Below are 18,295 nucleotides of genomic sequence, written 5' to 3'. Positions count from 1 at the left end.
AGAAAACCATTCTTGCAGACCCCTACGATGGATTTAAATTATTGTATTGTTTCTTAAATATATTTATACACAAAACTAGGCGTAATCTCTCTCCTAAAGCTCTTACATAATCATAAAAGCCAAAGAATCAATATTTGATGAAAGAATGAATAGAAACTAAATATAAACAAAACTGAAAACCAATGCAATTCAAATTTTGCCAAACTAAGTAGCCACTTAGCAGATAAACACAGCTCTGGCCTACGACTGCACAGGTTCTTTTGATTTTGTCATTCACGCTACTTCGTACTGTAGGGAAGAATCAATTCTCTCACCACTTTTCTTTAATTTGCTGAAAAACTTTTGTCCAGGGCTTCCCTGGTGGCGCAGTGGTTAAGAATCTGCCTGCCAGTGTAGGGGAAATGGGTTCGAGCCTTGGTCCGGGAATAACCCACATGCCGCGGAGCAACTAAGCCCGTGCACCACAACTACTGAGCCTGCGCTCTAGAGCTCACGAGCCACAACTACTGAAACCTGCGCGCCTAGAGTTCGTGCTCCGCAACAAGAGAAGCCACCGCAATGAGAAGACCGTGCACCACAACGAAGAGTAGCCTCCGCTCACGGCAACTAGAGAAAGCCCGCATGCAGCAACGAAGACCCAACGTAGCCAAAAATAAATAAAATAAATAAATAAAAAACCTTTGTTCATAAAGCATGTAATTTGATCTTCACCTGTAGCACATCCATCATCTATGTATTTTAGCCAGTTCTCTTTCTTGGCACCAAAATGAGATCACAAATACAAATAAATGTGGGCAGTGAAATTGCCTGGCAGCTTTCAGGGTTCAGTTGGTTATCCAAATGGTCCAAATGATGCTTACATTACTTTAAAAAATCACTGTGGAAGTGGACACGAAAATCAAAAATTCTCTGAAGTGTAAACCCCAAGAACACATCCCTCAGTTTGAAAACCAATGCAATAATCAAACGACTGGTACGATGAAATATAGTATCGTCCCTACTTTCAAACAGTTTACAGTCTAATTAGGGGAGAAAAGACATAACACGTGTAGTTAATAAAGTTCCACTACAGAGGTATAGCTTAAATCTGTGAAGGTTCAGATGAAGATGTATTTCCAGCACTTGAACATATAAGGGTGTCCATGTCTAGGAAGATAGAACAGGCATCTTGGCAGAAGCGTCCACGAGAGTAAATGCATGGAGGTGAGACGGTGGAAGGCATTTATACAGAGAAAGAAATAATGCTCTCTTTGTGGGGGGGGGGGGTAGAGGGACAGTAGTGGGAACTGCAACTAGAAAACTGAATTGTTTCAAACGCCAAGAAAATAAGAGTTTGCAATTTGGGGGGAAGATTTCTGAGCAGAGGAGTCCAAGTCTGGGCTGCAATGGAACAGTTTGGGTGCAGGACACTTTCACTTTTCGAAGTTCACAGTCTTAATTTCACAATATCCTTACAAACATACATACGTTTTAGGCATTTTAAAAAAGTGAAACCTGATGCTCAAGAAATCTTCTTTTAAAGTCAACTCAGGTATCTTACACAGCACTGTAAATCATTTCAACCCTTTTTAGTGCCCGGTATATACTCAATCCATGCTTTATCTAAAGCACAAACACTATCAATAGCATGTTTAACTTAAATGACAAAAAAACTGGTGAGTGTGGCTTAGAATCGAAGAAACAACATACAGTTAGTCTTCTCTCCAGATTGCAGGATGCAGGAAAGCTCTGCGAAGCAACCCAACCGGATTCGGCTGAGCCTCCGCAAAGCGCAGCGAAGACGCCAGAAGGCGGGCGGGAACGCGGGGATTGCGCCCGCGCGTGAGCGCCCAACCAGACTCTCGGAGCTGAGCGGGGCTTTTCCCTCCGCGGAGGGGGCCCCGCCCCATCCTCTTGCCCAGCGATTGGCGAGTCGGCAGCTGGAGGGGCGGAGACTAGAGGAGTCACCGCCATCTGCTCCAATGGAAACGAGACAGAGGCGGGCCCAGTGGCGGAAGGAGCATGGCGTGGAGACAGCTCAAAGTGAGTTCAGCTGGTGCGGCCCTGCAGCGGCGAGGAGAGAACTTGCGGGAAGGCAGGTGGGGGGAGGATGGAGGGAGGGCTAGCCTGGGCGAGGTGTGGACGGGAGGCGGCTCCGAGAGGGTGGGCCTCTTTGGCACGTTTGTGTCTTTGGGGACAGCCGCAAATGATCGTGCGTGTGCATTTACACATGTACGTGGTCACTGTGTAAACGGACGTGTAAACGGAGTAGATGCCGACCTGTGTCAGCGCACGTGGGCCTTTATTGAGCCGGGCACAGGGCGCTTAGTGAACACAGGATCGCCTAGCAGTGTGTGCAGCATCCAACCTGGAATAAAATTACAGTAAAACATGGTGCCAACCCTTTTAGATAAAAGTTTAGGGCAGGGTCTTTGTAACGGCGCTCAGAAATCTGTTGATCAACATAAGGGGCGTTCCTACAGTCTCCTGGAGGAGAAGCGAGAAAAATGAATACTAGATCTATGTTGACGGCTAGGAGTGACCCTGAAGGCAAATCCGATCAGGTCACTTCCTTGTTCAGGGAACGAAACTCAAATCACCTGGGTGCATCTCATTCTCCTCTGCCGCCAAGAGTGGAGAGAGCATTTACACCGCCCCGCCCTGCCGCCTAATTAACTTCTATTTATCCTTTGAATATCAGCTTTAAGGCACTTGGTCAAGGAAGCCTTTCTCTACCTCTTTGATTGTTAGGTTCTTCTCTCACTTTTTTCTTCATAGGTTTGTCACAGTTATATGTTTGCATGATCATTGATTTCTGTCTCCTTCTGAGGTTGTACTCCTTGTAAAGGCAGACACTCGGTCTGTAGCCCATCCTTGAGTGCACAGTCACTATGTGCTGAATGATTGAATGAATGAATGAGTGAGGAACTCAGCATTGGGCAGTGATAATTAGAGAAAAGTATTATGAGCGATGTTTGAGCTTGATCCAAGAAGACCTGATGCTCTTTAGAGAACAGACCTGTGGTTGCCAAGGGGGAGGGGGGTGGGGGAGGGAAAGATTGGGAGTTTGGGACTAGCAGATGCAAACTATTATATGTAGAATGGATAGACAGCAAGGTCCTGCCATATAGCACAGGGAACTATATTCAATATCCTGTGATAAACCATAATGGAAAAGAATATGAAAAAGAATATATACATGTATAACTGAATCATTTTGCTGTACAGCAGAAATTAACACAACATTGTAAATCAATGATACTTTAATAAAATTTAAAAAAAAGACCTGAGGCTCCTTTAAAAAAATTTTTTTTTGCAACCCTCTTTATTATCCTGAAGTGGAATTTATGTATAATGTAATCTTTCTATATATAATTTTAACAAGTCAACATAATGTCCTAACTGGAATATAAAGGAGAAGTAAATTTATAATAAAATAATATGTATTTCAACCCATAAATATTAGGGCATGAGTCACCTAGGTAGTGAGTCAGGTGTTTAAGCCTCTACTTAGAAATTCTAGTGCCACAGGAATGTTTTATTGTCAAACATCTAAGCAAAGCACTGAACCATTCCACATGGATTTTCTGAAACAGTGAGTGATTCTTGGTAATGTTCTGTGCAAAACAGTATAGTCATCCCTCAATCTACAAGGTAATTGCATTCCTGGAAAGTCAATACAGATGAAAACCACACAGGAGATTGTGTTTATGTGGGGAAATAGAGTTTGCATTTCTAGGCTCAGATAATATGAACAGATATTTTTACCTAGTGAATGTCAGTAGGATGTTCAAAAGTCACACACGATAGGGACCGTTCTCACTTTACTGACTTCCTGCTCACTAAATCTATTAACATTCTCCTCCGGGTGCCCACCACATGTCCCTAGGGGGCAATACTGCCTCTCTTAAAGATTTTTAAAAAATTTTTAATATTTAATTTATTTATTTTTGGCTGCGTTGGGTCTTTGTTGCTGCACGCGGGTTTTCTCTAGTTGTGGCAAGTGGGGGCTACTCTTCGTTGCAGTGCGTGGGCTTCTCATTGCGGTGGCTTCTTGTTGCAGGGCACAGGCTCTAGGCGTGCGGGCTTCAGTAGTTGTGGCGCACGGGCTTAGTTGCTCCGCGACATATGGGATCTTCCCGCACCAGGGATTGAACCCATGTCCCCTAGTATTGGCAGGTGGATTCTTAACCACTGCGCCACCAGGGAAGCCTTGCCCCTCTTGAAATCCCTGGCCTGGAGTCCTTCAGGGCTAGAGGAGTGCGTGTCAGCAGAAGTGCAGATACAGCCTCTGACTGTAGAGGCAATACGTGAGCAAGAACCCAAGGAGACCAGCGTTAGCAGAAGGCCACGGACATCACTGCATGTTATGTCCTCTGTGTGTGTGTGTGAGTCGTGTAAAGGGTTCAGAGAAGGTGCTACAGCTTGGCCTTGAGGGGGCCCCATTGGCTCTTTTTTCCAGAAGCGGGCCCAGGATGCCATGGTGATCCTGGGGGGCGGAGGACTTCTCTTCGCCTCCTACCTGACGGCCACGGGGGATGAATGTTTCTACGCGGACCACTTGATGCCGGCTCTGCAGGGGCTGCTGAACCCCGAGGCAGCCCACAGGCTAGCTGTTCACGTCACCTCCCTGGGCCTCCTTCCTCGTGCCACGTTTCAAGACTCTGACATGCTGGTAGGTACTCCTGTAACACCTTGTGCGATAGACACGAGGGTCAAGGTCAAAGTTCCCTAATTTATTTAGCTGGGGCTGATCCTTTTGAAAACCAGAGTCCCAAATTAGCCCCCCACCCCAAACCGTCATCCCCATCTACAGATCAAGAACGCTGAAGTGCAGAGTAGTTAAGTGACTTACCCAAATGCACACAGCTAGGAAGTGGCTAAGCCAGGAATCAAACCCATGGAGTCTGGCTCAGCATCCGTCCGTTAGCCGCCATCCTGCCTCGCGGAGGTCTCGGGTAGCTCAGTGTTCACCTCTGCTGAAAAGGGAAGCATGCCAGCATCACTAACATCTAATGTGATGTAGGCATGTCTAGCCAAGCCCTTTGAGGAAAGCATACGACTCCTGTCCCAGCCTCATTCCGTCCTGCATTCAACACAGGGGCCCCACCGTATCCCCTTACTCTTCTGTGTGCTGGGGTTTCTGCAGCGAACAAAGTGCAAGAATCCACGTCCTAGAATCTACATCCTCGTGCAAGCCCAGACAGTTTCCATTTAGGAGACTTCTTACCAAATGGGGAACATTAGAATGATGTGAACATGAAGAAAACACACTCAGACCTCTTTGGGGAAGGGTCACTGTTAGCAATCAAAGGGGCCTTCTCTACATTTTCCCTTTTTGTCTTAGAATCCCTTTCACTTCCCATCCTGCAGTTTTGAGCACACGTGGCACCTTTTTCTGTAAAAGTGAAAATCCTCTTTGGATTCCTGTTGGTTAGAGAAAACAGGTACAAATGTAGGTCTTTCGTAAAAGCAAAGTGGCATAAAGAGAACTTCGGAAAGGTGGGGGAGACCTGTACGCAGATGCTCTGGTTTGGTGCCAGCCCCATTTGACCGTCATCTCTGGGCCTGAGGACTGAAGACTGCCCAGGGAGCCTCTTGAGCAGCTGGGGCCGAGAGACCCGTCCTGGAGCACGGCCCCCAGGGCCCCCAGTGTGGCCACCCTCCCAGCCTCCCAGTCCCCGAGGCACCGCATGCACACACTCACTGCCATCTCTTCTTCCCCTCCTTGGGGCAACCTTGCTTCCTCCTGCTTCCAAGGCCAGATGGTACCACCCTTGGAGGTCCTTGCTAGTCCTGGCACAGGCTTTCCTGCCATATCAGCTGACAGTGACGATGCTGTTGGCGACTGCTGACTTTACGATATCCCGATTCCTTTCCCACATTTTAACGTATTTATCTTGCTTCTAGATTTGTTGGCTAGATCAGGGTGTGAATACTAAGTCCCTCAGGAGTTAGGCTAGACCTGACAGTAATTAGGCCCCAGTCACTTTCATCATAGAGAACAATCAGGAATCCGCCCCATGTTTGCCAGGGAAGAACCTGCTTCCAGCCCAGCCTGGTTCTGGGGCCCAGCAATCAGTGCTGCTGGGTCGAGCACTGGAGTCGTGAGGACACAGCTGGGCCGTGGTATCACCTGGCTGAGGAAGGACACAGCGGGGGCTGACTTACTAAGATTAAAGGATTTTGCTGCCTGACTGTTTCAGAATAGCACCATCTAGGGGCTAAATAGTGGATAAGAAGGTACAGTTCTTCACCGTAATTGGAAAAGGCAGCACCTGTCTCCCGCTCAACCCATGGTGGAAACACTGTTTTTCTCCTCAGTGATGATAAAGCCTGATGGTTCTCAAACTCTGGCTGGCATCAGAATCACCTGGAGAGCACTGTTAAAAACAAGTTCCCTCAGAGTTCCATTCTTCCCCACCCTCCCCCAGAGATTCTGATTCCTTAGTCCGGGGATAGGCCCTGGGATCTGCTGTTTAACAAGCAGGTGATTCTGATGTAGGCGTGCCGTGGACCACGCTTTGAGAAACACCAACGTGGCCTTGTGTGCCTGTGACTTTGTCTCCTTCTCCCTAGGAAGTGAGAGTCCTGGGCCATAAATTCCGAAATCCAGTAGGAATCGCTGCAGGATTTGACAAGCACGGGGAAGCTGTGGATGGACTTTACAAGATGGGCTTTGGTTTTGTTGAGATAGGCAGTGTTACACCAAAACCTCAGGAAGGAAACCCCAGACCCAGGGTCTTCCGCCTCCCTGAGGACCAAGCCGTCATTAACAGGTAGGTGAGCAGCCTTCTCCCCAGCAGGACACTTGGGGTGTTTTTTCTGCCATACAGTGTGGACATTTTTCTGTCATTTGGAATGTTCTGGAACCATGTTGAGCATCTACTCTGTGCGGGCATAAAAGCAGGTTTTATGATTTCAGTTTAACGTGTATACACGATGAGGTTAAGAGAGCTACACGACGTAGCTACAGTCACGAGATCAGAAGCGGGAGAACCTGGGAACGGATGTTGGCTTATCTGACTTTAGAGTTTGTGCTTTTTCCACATTGTTACTCCAGTGTCCTTGCCCAGCTCTGTCCAGTAGAAATATCATGAGCCCTATATGTAATTTAAAATATTCTAGTAGCCACAATAAAATAGCAAAAAGAAACAGGTGCAATTAACTTTAATAATATATTCTATTTAATTATTATTTGTAACAGTTATTCATTATACTACTTAATTAGAAATACTTAATATACTCTATCATAATTTTAATATTAAGCAATATAAAAATGACTGGCTGTTTCCCTTCTTTCACTTGTACCAAGTCTTCGAAATCCAGTATGTTTTCCTTACGGCACTCTTGCTTTGGACTGGCCAGGCTTCGCTCTCAGTGGCCACACATGGCTAGTGGCTCTTGCACCTGACAGCACAGCTCCAGCCTTTAGTAACTGGGAAATTTAATAATCAACATAGACGGCTGCTTTTAGGAAGAGAGGTCCTTCTAGACCGTGTAAAGCCCTTCTCTTTGTAAGCCCTGGGCAGTTTTCTCTACAGCTAACCCAGAGAGTGAAGAAGTTCCTTCTTTTCGGTAACAGAGTTTTGAGAGCCTCGTTGGGGGCGTTGGTAGGCACCTTTGGGATCATGAAGGGCCTCCTGGGAGACTGACGTGGTTTATTTGGCTGCACGTCCTGCATCATCGTGCTTGTTTCGGGGAAAATTTCCAGCATTAGACATCGAGTTACTGACCTTTCCCCTGTAGGCTGGGATCAATATCTTCAGAACATTCAGGCAAAAAATATTTGTTGATGATTCGGCTGCCACAAATAATTGCAGGTACCAGGAAGACAGTGCCTGGCAGAGTCCCGTGGGTGAGAAGTGGCACAAGAGGGCCGGGCCTGAGCTCCAAGCACTTGTGTGCCCAGGCTCCCTGCTCTGCCTCGCACAGGGTGGGGGCTGAATGAACATGAGTCAACAACTACATGTATCTGTTAGGTGTTTTTGGCTGCAAGTGACAAAGTGGCTTAAACAATAGGCATTTGTTATTATTTTCTTCTCATTACGGGTGAAGTAGGCAGTTTTAGGGTTGGTTGAGCAGCAGGGTGGCGTCAGTACTCTGGTCCAACCTCTGTGGGCCTTCCCTTCTCGTTTGTAAGATGCCTACCCCAGCTGCAAGCATACATCCTCGCATGAGGACATCAGAGAGCAGAAAGGGAAAGGAAGTATGGATATGGGGGGAGATATTTTCCCAGAAGCTCCCTGGTAGGCATCACCTTGTGTCTCAGTGACCAAGCCCTATCTCAAGTTCATGCTTGAGTTGCCAGCGAGGCTGGGAAAGGAGTCATTGGCATTTTTACCCCATGTCCGGGGAGCTGGGTTCCACAGGCAAGGAGGAAGGGAGTGGGGATGGCCATTAGGCCAACAACCCACCGTGGGGCTGGGGACGTAGAGATGATCAAAAGGGGCGAGGCCCAGCCTTTGCGGAGTGTCTAGTGGCAGGTGAGGGAGGAGATGTGTCCCTTGTCCTCGAGGAGACTGGAACCCAGTAGGGGAACTGAAGCATATACGTACATCCCAAGCTAGGAGAAAGATAGGTACAAAGCACTCCATGAATGCCAGGAGGTGAGGGATCATTTGTGGCTGGAAGCTTTATGCAAGGAGGAGAGGGTGCATTTGACTTGGGCCAGGAAGAGGGAGATTTAATAGGTAGAAAGGATGGGGGAATGGAGCGGCAGGATGGGTTCCAGGAAGCGTGTTCGTGGGGCACAGGCAGGAGGTGGGAAGATGGGTCATCAGAGTGGTGAGGGCCCCGTTGGGTGGGAAGCAGGAGTGGGCTAGGTCCAGACAGGTCTGGGCTGTTTATAGTGCTAGTTGGCTAAGTGGCTTGTTGGCAAATTTTAATCTTTCCCTTTGTATTTGATGGTGTTCTGGCAAGTTCTCTAGGACTTCCAGGGGTGTTTAGACTTTAGAAGTCTAAGAACTGACTCTGATTTTTTTCTTTGGTTTTTACATCATAAATATATGTTGAAAATGGCCATGGAGCCATCCCTCCAGAGTCTTTGCTTTCTGCCTGAGGGCTCTAACCTTATCTCCTCCCTAACGCTCTTCTGTGCTACAGATACGGATTCAACAGTCATGGACTCTCAGTGGTGGAACACAGGTTACGGGCCAGACAGCAGACGCAGGCCAGGCTCACAGAAGGTAAAGGGGGCCTGCCTAAGAGGGCTGTTCTTCAGTTGTTGGAAGGAAACTTGTGGGAGAAAGTCAGGAACATTCCTAGTGAAGTGAACATGATTGAACAATAGGAAAAAACAGTATGGAACTCAGGGCTCCTCTGCTAGAGGAATTTTCCTGGCTCCATCACACCCTCCAAGCTCTTAACTGAATTTCGCAACTGAGCAAAGATACACTTAGTTCCTGCCTCGTTATGTAACCTGTGTCAAACTGGGACAGCTTGGAAGTAAGCAGTGCAGAGTGGCTGCTCTGTGATCACATAGGCAGTTGATGCGAGCAGGGCTTGGGCGCCATCTTTGTACATCCTGCTCTGTTGTCCTTTTGTCCATTATAAATAATGAATGCTAATTATAGAAGTGTTAGTAAATGCAGGGACGCATAAAGAAGAACATTAAAATTACTCACACTCTTCCCTACTCAGAGATAACTACTCCCGGCATTGGGGAAAATATCCTTCATGACTTATTTGGAAACACCATGCATTTTTTTTTAATTCATTAATTTATTTTTGTCTGCGTTGGGTCTTCGTTGCTGCACTAGGGCTTTCTCTAGTTGCGGCGAGCAGGGGCTACTCTTCGTTGCAGTGCATGGGTTTCTCATTAAAGTGGCTTCTCTTGTTGCGGAGCACCGGCTCTAGCACGTGGGCTTCAGTAGGTACAGTACGCGGGCTCAGTAGTCGTGGTGCAGGGGCTTAGTTGCTCTGCGGCATGTGGGATCTTCCTGGACCAGGGCTCGAACCGGTGTCCCCTGCATTGGCAGGCAGATTCTTAACCACTGCGCCCAGGGAAGCCCACACCATGCATTTCTGAAGGCTGCCTTGGAGGTGCTGATACTCATTCCCTGGGGCTCTCTGCCTTGCTGTTCCTTGGGGTGAACACAGTGGTCTTGGCACCATGCCATCCTCACTGTACCTTCCCAGGTGCCCTCTAGGGTTGCATGGGGTTGCAGCCATCTTCCTTGGTGGGCCTTTCTGGAACTCCTTCCAGGAGTTTAGCCTCATTAGATGTCCTGGTGGTGAGATGAGAAAAACCTGCGGTACTGGATTCATTTCTGAACGCGAGATTGAAAGGGCCGAGGCAGTTAGCAATCTCTGATTTGGGGAGTAGGAAATGACCTTGTTTGGAATTCCCTGGCTTTGGCAGAACCAGACCCTGCTATACTGTAGATAGACCTTGCCACTTGTGGGCTTTGAAGGTCATGATAGGACTTTCATGGTTTGTGATACTCTCCTGCCTTCTTGTCTCCCTTTCCTTCTTTTAACTGTTCACGGTGCCCCTTATACCACTTTTCTCCCGTTCTCCCTTGCCCGTTCCTCGCCCCCCACTGTGGTGCTGACATTTGTTGGAGACAAAATCCCATAGCAGAGCTCTGCACATGGTGTTCACCGGCAGCTGGAAGCCTTGAAGACAGCTTATTGCTATCATCATACCAAGCAACATGAGTTGTTAAGAGCTGTGGTGCCCTTTGCGGGTAGAGTAATTCAGCAATTTTTGTCTAACTCCAAAATCTTGTCATTTGGGGCAAATGGCTACTAATGAAAGATCCACTGGCTACATGAAAGTGATATTCTCTATTAAGCTGGTTTACCTGTGTGGAAAAGAATTACAGTTTCCAAACCATCTTCACTTGATTTGGGAGGCTTGGAGACCTTGTTATATAATTTGTCTAACTGGATGCTAAACCCCTCCCCTCCCTTCCACTCATGAAGTGAGTGACACGAATTTCATTTACTTTCAAGTTGATGATAAAACAGGTGACTGCATTTAAGGTGTGAGAAGGTAGTTAGCAGTACTGGATGTTGTTCTTTGATCCTCCCTGACCTGACATACATTTTGTGAGCTAACTGGACGTCCCAGTTAGCTGGAAAAAGCAGGTGGTACCATGGATATACTTTAGCCTTTGCAGATAAGGTAGTATCTTAGGAAAAGTCAAGTACAGACAAGCCCTTGCTTTCACACATAGAAAAATACATTTCAGAAACACACTGAAAGTCGAAAATACAAGTCAAGTGATAATTCCCTGGATTTTAAAGTAAGGTGACCATATTACTTACTGTGCAAACTGAGACAACACTTTTGAGAGTGGAAGGGATGCAGGCATGAATAATTATGCCCAGGCTACAGGAGTATTCAGGGCTGTCCTGGGAGCACTGGGATGTGTGGTCACCTTAGTTACAAGGGGGAGTCCCTTCTCAGAGAATGGAAATTATAAAACCGTTATGCCTCTACATTTTAGGCATGAGAATCGAAAATATTTTCCAGTATTTTATACATATCCTTTAATTTTGCTTTTTCTTCATGACTGCACACCCAGTCACGTGACCCAAGTCTAACAAGCAGCCCTTGAGGGTAAACAGCTGCCCCTGTGGCATGCTACTGACTTCTGTCTCTTCTCAGTCGTATTTCATTTACGAGCCCTACCTTTTTAAACACTAGTATTTGCGCTCCTAATTTCTCCATTTTCCATTAAATCTTAAAAAAGAAAAAGGGCACAAAGCGGTAAAACATCCTAGGAGCTGCCCAAACCCAGCTGCGCAGATGAAGGTGGAGGGCTCGGTTCTTGGCCCGCAGGCAACAGCGCCGTGCGTAGGTCAGCGTTTGTCAGCTGGCGCGGGAAAGGTCACATTTGGAGTTGGAAAGCCTGTGAGGCTGTTCGTGGGCTCTTCGGTCAAGGATGGCTTCAGAATGTTGCACAGGAAACGGTGAGTGGGGACAAAATCCTGACCAGTGATATTTACAGATGGGCTGCCACTGGGAATAAACCTGGGGAAGAATAAGACCTCGGTTGACGCTGCCTCGGACTACGCAGAGGGGGTTCGAGTCCTGGGCCCCTTGGCTGACTACCTGGTAGTGAATGTGTCCAGTCCCAACACAGCTGGGCTGAGGAGCCTTCAGGGAAAGGCCGAGCTGCGCCGCCTGCTGACCAAGGTGGGCAATTACATCCCGCTCCACCAGCCTGTCCTACCTGCTCATCCTCTAGGGCAAAGCTTCAACGTTGCTATCCACTATCGAGCAGTTGTCCTTAAGACCTGGACCAGTTAGGACCCCTTGCTTCCCTCTGATTCCCGGTATAACACTGATTGTGCTCAGTATTAGTCAGCTGCTCAGTTATGTATCCCTGCTGTTAACCCACAAGGTCCGTGAGAGCAGGGACCACATCTCTCATTTACCACCCTGTCCCTAGCATCTAGCACATTGAATGAATGAATAGAATGACTTTTCATTAAACCGTGCTTGTGACAGTATTTGCTGTCTCTTTTAGGAACAAAAGTCTAAATAAACCTTGATATATTAGCCAATGCCAATGACATTAGGGACTCACTCTTGGGGATCTCTTGGTTCAAGAGAGTGGAATCAGCTCTGACTTGATGGGGTCTTTTGCATAATTGAGAGCGGTGTTTCCTGAAAAGGAGAAATTGCTGGTGCTTTATTCTGACAGCTAGTGTGAAAACACACTGATCTGCGGCTGCAGGTCACGGTTATACTGTCAACTGCAGTCTTGGGGGTCCTCATCTCTGGCCCCATGTTGCTCTAGGTGCTGCAGGAGAGGGATGCCCTGAAGGTAGTGCACAAGCCAGCCGTGCTGGTGAAGATCGCTCCTGACCTCACGGCCCAGGACAAGGAGGATATTGCCAGTGTGGTGAGAGAGGTGAGTGTCGGTGCCTGGGGGATGCCCTTCATTGCCTGTAGAGGCCACCTGGCCAGCTGGGTTAGCCCAGACGGCAGTCTTTGTGGTTTCCTTTCTGTTATATGGAGGGCTGTCAGGATGTAATTTATCGTATACAGGCAGACCTTGGAGATATTAAGGGTTCAGTTCCAGACCACTGCAATAAAGCAAGTCACATGAACTTTTTGATTTCCCAGTGCATATAAAAGTTACGTTTACACTACTGTAGTCTGTTCAGTGCACAAAAGCATTACATCTAAAAAAAATGTACATACCTTAATTAAAAAATACTTTATTCTTATTTTCTGTTTTATTAAAACATTTGAGGTGTAATAATCCAGATTAAAAAAAAACTTTATTGCTGAAAATATGCTCACCATCATCTGACAGTGCAGGGTTGCCAGAAACTTGTAAAAAAAAAAAACCAGTACCTGTGAAGCACAATAAAGTGAAGTGCAATAAAATGAGGTATGCCTGAAATAAAAAGTAAATGTTTCAATAAATGTTTGAATGGGTCATTTTCTCCTGCCTCTTCCCTCCTCTTCCCTCCTCTTCCTTCAGCAAGGGCTTTAAGGCTGTGCATCCTTCAGTCTTGGGCAGACTGCAGTGTTCTGTCTTTCTCCAGTCTAACCCTGGGTTTGTGTGTCATAGGGGAGTAGCGCAAACACAGACTGAGCCCGGCAGTCCGGGGTTGAAATCCTGATTCCGCCACTTACTACCTGGAGGCTTTGGACAGGACACTCTAGATTGAGTTGTTCTAAGGATTAAACCGTGTCCTGGGGGAACTGTACGGGTGGTTGGTACATGATGGCTGCTACTATCATGTTGAGGCTCACTCTGACACTTGCCCAGAAAGCATAGTGAGTGAGGCCTGGTCTAGCTCTTGCTTCTGTGGCCTTAGGTGTGGGCGCCCGGCCTGGCTGCTCTCTCAGACCCCCGGGGAAGCTTCTCCAAGTCCATCGTGCCCTGACTTAGGGGCTCTTTCTCTGTCTCACACTGCAGTTGGGCATCGATGGACTGATTGTCACGAACACCACAGTGAGTCGCCCTGCCAGCCTCCAGGGGGCCCTGCGCTCTGAAATGGGAGGGCTGAGCGGGAAGCCCCTCCGAGATTTATCAACGCAAACCATCAGGGAGATGTATGCACTCACCCAAGGCAAGAATTTGGTGTCCCTGTCTTCAGATCTACGTGTGGCTCAGGCGCCGGGTCTGTGATGGTATCGGGGTTCCTGCACTGCTGCACTCAGCAGGGGGCCGGGGCTGCAGCCAAACAGCTCCTGGCTCTCCTGTCACCCAGCCTTCCTCACACTGTGCTGTGTGCTTCTCTGCAGGCAGAGTTCCCATCATCGGGGTTGGCGGTGTCAGCAGCGGGCAGGACGCGCTGGAGAAGATCCGGGCGGGGGCCTCCCTGGTGCAGCTGTACACAGCCCTCACCTACCGGGGGCCGCCCCTGGTGGGCAGAGTCAAGCGGGAGCTGGAGGCCCTTTTGAAGTGAGTGGGGCCACCTGTGGCTTGAACCAGGCAAAGTTAATGTGGTATCAACTCAGAATGACTCAAATCAAGGGGATGCTATTCATCAGTCTTTATTCTTCATTGAAAATGCATTTGAGGGGTACACCCCAAATGCAGGGGAAACTTACCCTGTTGCTCTTTTGACAAAGGTCAAACAGTGCCAAGGAATTCAATTAACTTCCAAGGCAATGGTGTTTATAGGCCCGAGGAGTTCTGGTGGCATTCAGTAACACTGGCTTGATGTCAGGAGCTGTCGGTACTTAAAATTGATTCCCTCCCTGGCCTGAAGACCTGGGTAGATTCCAGGGTGAAGACACTGTACAGGGCACGAGCATGCGTTTGGGAGAGCGAGGCAGGTGCAGTTACGGACGAGATGGAGCCTGGTTGAGCGTGGGCTTCCAGTAAGAGCCAGGCCTTTCCTTTACCATTTGCTGAAATTGCTTTGTTTTCTTTCTCCAGGGAGCAGGGTTTTACCAGAGTCACAGATGCCATTGGAGCAGATCATCGGAGGTGAGGATGGGTCGGTGGGAAGCCTGATCTGGAACCGTCCCGCTAAATCAAGCGAGCCTTTGTGGCTGATGGAGAGAGGAGACCACATCCCCAAACCACAGGGGCCCCTCCACCGGCTGGACTGTAAAAGCCAAGCATGAGGGTCACCAGAAGCAATGCAAGGCTTTGTTCAACCACTTGTTGGACAGGAACTGCATCCATGATTCTTTCTAGGTTCAAACCCCAGGATCCTTTAATATTACAAGGACATTAGACATTTGGAGGGAAAATCACGGTAAAATAAAGTCATTTAAAAACTGGATTTAAATCCCAGCCCTCTTGCCCAGATCCTGTAGGTCCTTCCAGGCCTCTGCTCCCCCGGGATCTGTAGTGGGCTTCCCAGGAGCTTGACTCTCTTTCATTCTATCTTTATTTTTATTTAAAATTTTAACTGTATTTTGAAAATATTTCAAACTTAGATAAAAGTTGCAAGAATAGGGCTGTGGATGGCCATCCTCTCCATGTCTGCACCCGGTCTTCCCTCTGTGCGCAGAGGGACACTGGTCATGCTGGTCATTTTAACTTGATTACTTCTGTAAAGGCCCTGTCTCCAAACAAGGTCACATTTTGAGATACTGCCAGTCTGGATTTTAACATGGCAATTTTGGAGAGACATAGTTCAGAAAATGGGCTTGTTATCCCCCTTATTTAAAAATCTGTGACTTGTGGGCCATTGGGCAGGCAGGTTCTCGAGGTGCTTGAAGACACTAGACAAGGGGCTCAAGAGGTCTAGTCATTAACTAAAGAAACAGAAATGCTAACCTTTTCAAAACTGAAAAGCAAATGGTGATTGGAGGTTGAAAACCTCGGCTGGGAAGTGCTGTAGATGTCAGTACGCCTTCGCAGCCAACAGGAAATTACCTTTATTCTCTTCACCTCAGTGCAGGTTTGATTTTAAAATTTCTTGGTAGCTCTGTGGAGAGGCCTGTGGCTGCTGTAGAGGTAATATGTCCTTGTCTCATCGTTGAATCTCGGCCTCAGCCCTCAGCCTCTGCCCACTGCCTCTGCCAAGAAGCCAACAGTCAGTCTCCTGCTGTCTTTTACAAAGATCTTTTTCCTGTTTCTTAAAAAAGAATCTTAGGGACTTCCTTCGTGGTGCAGTGGATAAGACTCTGTGCTCCCAATGCAGGGGGCCCAGGTTCGATCCCTGGTCAGGGAACTAGATTCCACATGCATGCTGCAACTAAGAGTTTGCATGCCACAACTAAGGAGCCCACGTGCCGCAACTAAGGACCCCACATGCCACAACTAAGGAGCTGGTGAGCCACAACTACGGAGCCCTGGAGCCGCAACTAAGGAGTCCACGTGCAGCAACTAAGACCTGGTGCAACCATAAATAAATAAATAAATAATAAAAAATAGAGGTAATGATCTCTTAAAAAAAAGAATCTTAGTATGAAAATAATACCTATTCATGAATTAAACAGTATAGCCCCCAAATAAATGTTGTCTACCTCCTTCCCTCCTCAAACAATCCCACATATTAGAGGTAGTCACAGTTAACTTTTGTATCCATCTAGATTTTTCCAGTCAGTTTTCTTTGTATATGCACGCACATACCCATAGCTATTCTGTCTTTTTAAAAAAATCTATCACACACACATATAAAAGTGTTTCAAGAATAGTACAAAGAACTATTTTTTTTTTTTTGGCCACACCATGTGGCTTGCAGGATCTTAGTGCCCTGACCAGGGATAGAGCTAGGGAATATACATGTACACATACATCTATATTTCTATATCTCTCTATATTGAAAACCATGAGTTCAGACTGATACCTTCAATTCCAATCCCAAACCATAAGTTTAATTCTAGTTTCTTCCCTCCCCATATTTGTAACTCTCTTCTCTGACTGTGGAAACCCTGACTACCTCTATACTTACTCTATTTTCTTATTTGATCAGTCCTCTCATATGTAAGTAATCTCTGGTTTCCACCCCCTGCCATGTGCTGGCATCCTTTTTCCTTGCTTGGGTCCTGACATCTTTCACCATCCCTTACCCCTTGGGCACTGTCCTCACTTTGTACAGCTCCGATACCTGCTCCAGGCTGCTCCCGGGGGCAGACATCCCCCTCACCTCATTTAGGCTCTGACTTCTTTGCTGGCCTGTCCCCCTGCATGGCCACTTTCCTTGTAAGCTAGGACTCTGACGCCCCGCACCAAATGCTTACGCACACACACACTTTGTGGGCGCCCTGTTTGTCCTGTGTGGGTATTGATTGATTTTCTACTTTGAGCCCCTTGCTCCTCTTTTGCTGCCACTGCAGGCACCTACCTTGCTCTGTGCCAGCTAATGGCTTTATGACTGAACTGTTCAGGGAAAGGGGGAAGGAAAGGGGAAGAGTTGCCCTTTGGAAGATTCTCTGTTGGAGACTGACAATCTGTCTTTTAGCACAGCTTCAACGGGCTGCTGTTTCTCTTGAGCACCAGCGTAAGTAGTTGGCTTGCGTTCAGGGGCCCTGTGGTGTAAGGAGTACCTGTTTTTCTTAACGCTGGAAACTACACTCAGCCCAGAGAAGCTCAATGCTGGGAGACACATGGGAGGAGGCCCAGGTTGCCGATGCCCCATGAGGCCCAGGACTGTTGGGTGGATTAGTGTGCAGAATTGCTAATATGATTTACATTATTGACTCTTGCATTTTGTGTTGTGTGCATCCCCTGCCAATTTCACATTAGTTAAATAAGTAAATTCACATTAGTTAAATAGTAAGTTAAATCTTATTTCACAACTTGCTTTTTTTCCCCATATAATCATGGAGTCTTTCAATGTCCGTCCCTTCAATCTACCTTGCTCTTTCTAACAGCCCTTTGGTTTTCCGCAGCTCAGATATATCAGTATTTGCTTATGGCTAGACGTGCAGACTGTTTGTTTTTCACATCACAAACAGTACATCAGCGAGTCTCTTGGTTTATGTATCTTTGTGCTCTTCCAGTAAAATTTCTGTGGAATAGATTCCCAGAAATGGTATCGCTCAGGCAAAGGTTACGTGCACTGAAAATGTTAATAGTTACCGCCAGGTTGCCATTAGAGGGGGTTGTTCAGTTCATACTTTCTCTACAACTTTGTAAGAGAGGCCCCTTTCCTCTTAGGCTGCTCCACGCGGGAATTTTCAAGTACTGCCCTGGAATAAACTTGTTCCTTCTCCACTTTCTCACTGGAGATAGTTTCCATTATGTCTCTTCCTTGGTGGAAAAAGAAAAAAGGAATCGTGGGTTTAGCAAGCCAGTTTGGGCTGCAGCCAGTGTGATTGCCACATCCATTTGTGTGTGTGTGTGTGTTTGTGTATCTGGGAGAGAGAGAGAAGAGATTTCAAATAAGACACAGGGGGACTTCCCTGGTGGTCCAGTGGCTATGACTCCGCACTCCC

General features: G+C 47.3%; 1 protein-coding gene and 1 long non-coding RNA gene across 4 annotated transcripts; one reads left to right on the top strand and one right to left on the bottom strand.

Annotated features, from left to right (window-relative positions):
• The first annotated feature begins 1,990 nt into the window (after positions 1–1,990).
• DHODH (dihydroorotate dehydrogenase (quinone)) lies at positions 1,991–16,371 on the top strand. Of its 3 annotated transcripts, none has more exons than XM_082677732.1 (9): positions 1,991–2,022; positions 4,442–4,654; positions 6,559–6,758; positions 9,085–9,167; positions 11,940–12,127; positions 12,735–12,848; positions 13,869–13,904; positions 14,198–14,357; positions 14,838–16,371. In XM_082677732.1, the coding sequence occupies exons 1-8, from the start codon at positions 2,002–2,004 to the stop codon at positions 14,354–14,356; spliced, it is 1,014 nt and encodes a 337-aa protein (XP_082533858.1). In that variant the 5' UTR covers positions 1,991–2,001; the 3' UTR covers position 14,357; positions 14,838–16,371. The 3 variants fall into 3 exon arrangements, with proteins under 3 accessions (XP_082533858.1, XP_082533857.1, XP_082533856.1); XM_082677731.1 differs by having other exon boundaries at positions 13,869–14,022; XM_082677730.1 differs by having other exon boundaries at positions 13,869–14,073.
• LOC309837271 lies at positions 11,833–14,141 on the bottom strand. Its single transcript, XR_014298242.1, has 3 exons — positions 14,018–14,141; positions 12,522–12,601; positions 11,833–11,962 (listed from the first exon to the last, which is right to left on the bottom strand). It is a non-coding gene; the product is annotated as an uncharacterized lncRNA (long non-coding RNA).
• Positions 16,372–18,295: the final 1,924 nt, after the last annotated feature.

The sequence above is a fragment of the Grampus griseus genome (genome assembly GCF_964374135.1).
Source record: "Grampus griseus genome assembly, chromosome: 19".
NCBI classification, from domain to species: Eukaryota; Metazoa; Chordata; class Mammalia; order Artiodactyla; family Delphinidae; genus Grampus; species Grampus griseus.
This window is presented reverse-complemented; position numbering and strand designations above follow the sequence as displayed.